Source organism: Rhododendron vialii, chromosome 8a, assembly GCF_030253575.1.
Source record: "Rhododendron vialii isolate Sample 1 chromosome 8a, ASM3025357v1".
Lineage (NCBI taxonomy): Eukaryota > Viridiplantae > Streptophyta > Magnoliopsida > Ericales > Ericaceae > Rhododendron > Rhododendron vialii.
The window spans coordinates 11,978,176-11,981,429 of record NC_080564.1 but is presented as its reverse complement, the minus strand read 5'-3'; the positions used below and the strand labels follow the sequence as shown (position 1 = coordinate 11,981,429).

General features: G+C 36.1%; 1 protein-coding gene across 1 annotated transcript; it reads right to left on the bottom strand.

Annotated features, from left to right (window-relative positions):
• Positions 1 to 2,562, bottom strand: LOC131298554 (putative B3 domain-containing protein At5g66980). Its single transcript, XM_058324035.1, has 4 exons — positions 2,494 to 2,562; positions 1,948 to 2,323; positions 1,475 to 1,593; positions 1 to 618 (listed from the first exon to the last, which is right to left on the bottom strand). The coding sequence occupies exons 1-4, from the start codon at positions 2,560 to 2,562 to the stop codon at positions 355 to 357; spliced, it is 828 nt and encodes a 275-aa protein (XP_058180018.1). The 3' UTR covers positions 1 to 354.
• Between the last annotated feature and the right edge of the window lie 692 nt (positions 2,563 to 3,254).

Sequence of the window (3,254 nt, the reverse complement as noted above, 5' to 3'; positions counted from 1 at the left end):
AGAAAGAAAGACAATTATTCGATCATTGTGCTCACCACACCATACATTCTACCGAAAAGGGATTGTATTTACGTAGTGGTTGTTTCTAAAAAAAAGAGTCCATACACCCAACCAAAACACAGCATTTGCTTATAACAAGAGTATCCCCTGTTCCCATGTCTAAAATGACTGCAGCCAGGCCAGCTTTTGAAATGGCAAGTATCAAATTTTACTCTGGCAACACCAGTTTTCCACAAAAGAGAAACCAAAAAACTAGGAACCAAAAGAAACCCAGATTGTACTTATAATTTATACATTACCAACAGCTTACCCCAAAATTTGAAGTCTTTTTGGTGTTGCAGAGGGTTATTGTACCTACCCTCTTCCCCCCTTGTGTACCACAACATCAATCACATCTCCAGCACTCTTGATGAACTTGAACAAACAGGAATCCCCATCTACTATCTCGTTCTCTTTGCAGAAGGCAGGCCACCCAACACCTAAATCAATCCTTCCATAGGACGTTCGATGGGTCCTTACACATATGTCAACTGTCCACTCTTTCCCTTCTTCATTCCTCAGCTTCACACTCTTCTTCGTCGCCATGCTAGTCTCCCTTGCAAAAGACTTTTGAAGTGTCTGAAATATATGAGAGAGAGAGAGAGAGAGAGAGAGAGAGAGAGAGAGCTGGTTAACCTAATAGGACATCAAGAGAGATTTCGCGAAACGGTGACAATACGTGGCGTATTAATGTGGTATCACCGATCCGTTCATTTTTTCCAGTGTGTTCTCGATGTGGGAGCCAAGGCCGAACTGGTCAACCACTCGGTCAAAAGGTCTGCATTGGGCAAGGCCGAATATGGATTGATCCGTGGGCCGTTACACAATGTCATTGTTGTATTAGCCTAAGTAAAGTCGAATAAGACACAATTTTTTTTGCTAAAATAGGACCCGATATGCAATATTTGTTAAATATATGTCTATAATATTAAACTCACTTCACTTTCAGTTCAAAAAATAAATTAAATACATGTAAAATAAATCCATAAAAAAAGAGAAGATTGATATTCGAGCATGGTTAATATTAATTTTAGCGCTCAAAATGCACAAGAGGAATCTTAATGTAATACATTATTTTAAAACTTTTCAACGATACATACTTTTAGGTTAGTATTTGAATCTTTTTGAAAACCAAAACTTGCTTTTCGAAGTTGATTTTATCTTTTCAACATTTTACCTTTGAAACGCATAAAGGGCTCCATCCTTTTAAAGTCGCCTTATGCCGTAAAAAATAATGGGATCAGCCTAGTAACCATGCCAGTGGTGAATTTGAAAATAGAATCTGGACCATTAATTTTCAAATTCGAGATAATTTCTGAGTACTCTTTCGGATACCTAGCACTCCCCATAATTTTTTTTTTCATGGGACATGTATAACAATAAGAAATAAAAAGGAAGAAAAAAGAGAAGCTAGAAGGTGTAAAGATAGATTCACCAGGCGTGATCTATAGTATTTCGTGATAACAACAGTAAAACTAGGATGCTCTGTTTGTTCCCGAGAACCAAATGCTTCAGCAGCCACTTTTCCCCTCGATCTTCTTCTAGTACTTGGATCTGTACATTATCCCAACTACCAAATAATGTTAATCAATGAAATGGTTGCCGGTAACGGATGTACGTAGAAATTCAGTATAAAAAGAACACTATATCAATGACCAAAATTACGTCCCCAACACACACAGACACACGCCATAGAAATGAAATGCTAGCCCGAAGCAGCCCATTTTATCAAAGGATAATTGCTTCTAGCTAGCTGATCGACTTAACCAAACAAAAAAAAAACAGAACAAGAAAAAGAAAAATCTTTCCAGTTGTACCCTCTAAAAGGTCCAATGGTCTTCAACGAAGTAACAAACAAGCGGATCGTTCAGAGAGAGAGAGAGAGAGAGAGAGAGGGAGAGAGATTACGAGGTAGTGCATCAGCCTCCTTGGACTTTCGCGACCGAGTCTTAGGGGCCACAGCTGAGTTTTCTTTGATTTGCTCAGAGTCTTGCAGCCCAATAATGGGGTTACTTATTAGATCCTTCTCACACCCATTTGGAGCATATCTCACAACTTCGAACACAGAGTTCGATACAAGTGTGAAAACCATGAAATCCATTTCTTTTAATTCACAATCTCTCACAAGCTTTCTCCAACCGCTTTGCGTGAAGCTGTAGTGGTTCTCCTCGCCCGTTGTCTTTACTTTCACAGTCCACCAATGCGAATAATTTCGGTCTTTAATCAGTGCCTTTGCTGGTAGTTTTCCATCAAGATCTCTCATGACAAATTCTGGAGGTATCCGCTGCCAGAAACAATATTGAAACTTTAGAGTACATATATAATGCATTATAGGAAAATAAATAAATACGGAGTAAATTATAAAGACGCTATAGACGAACATCCATGTGTGGCAGTGTGGGATCATTTTGTTGAAGTGATCACATTTGAGAGAGAGAGAGAGAGAGAACTCACAAGTTTGCTGGCGAAGTCATCCATCAAAACTTTGGAGAAGGAAGGGAAATGTTTTGGCTTCCTCCCCATTTTGGTCTCCTCTCAATTTGGGTAGTGAGTGAAAATGGGATGCATAGATGCATATAGTAGTGCTCTGGAAGCTTCTTTTGATAAACAAAATAGGAAAATGATTACCAACAAATACACAAAAACTCAGGCCCATTTAAAAAAGAAAAAAAGAAAAAAAAGAATAGCCAACCTGACTTTTTGTTGTTTTTATTCAAATTTTTTCTTATTTGTTAAATTTACACTAAGCTTTTGTAAATTGTTGATTTGTCTCAACGATAAGAATTGAAAAATTAAAAATTTATGATTGAAACTCATGATCTTTTGAATAAAAGAAAAAATAAACAAAAAGTTTTTTTTTTTCAAAAAATTTCAAAACTTCGATCAAATTTTTTTATTTTTCTAATTTCTCTCATCGAGACAAATCAATGACCCACAAAAGCTTGACGCAAATTGACAAATGCAATTTTTTTAAAATAAAGACAACAAAAAGTCAAGTTGGTTTTGTTTATTGCCAAAATGGACATTCAAGTGAGTTTCCAATAATTTTTTTTTTGGTCTGCAGGTCAACGACGATAATTAAGTGTTTTTACTAAATAATATTTTAGTTAATATATGTGAACATAATTTTTTTCCTAGAATTTGTAAAAATAGGGGTTTAGTCATAACCACGAGAATATAAAAAAAACTGAATTTAGATTAAAGAAGAACATAAA

What these genes read in the sequence shown, in the direction of transcription:
- LOC131298554 (XM_058324035.1), bottom strand. Translation starts at nt 2,562, where the DNA reads ATGGGGAGGAAGCCAAAACATTTCCCTTCCTTCTCCAAAGTTTTGATG. An exon ending in GGAGGCTGATGCACTACCTC is followed by an intron (nt 1,594 to 1,947) that starts GTAATCTCTCTC and finishes GATAATGTACAG; the next exon opens with ATCCAAGTACTAGAAGAAGA. An exon ending in AATACTATAGATCACGCCTG is followed by an intron (nt 619 to 1,474) that starts GTGAATCTATCT and finishes CATATATTTCAG; the next exon opens with ACACTTCAAAAGTCTTTTGC.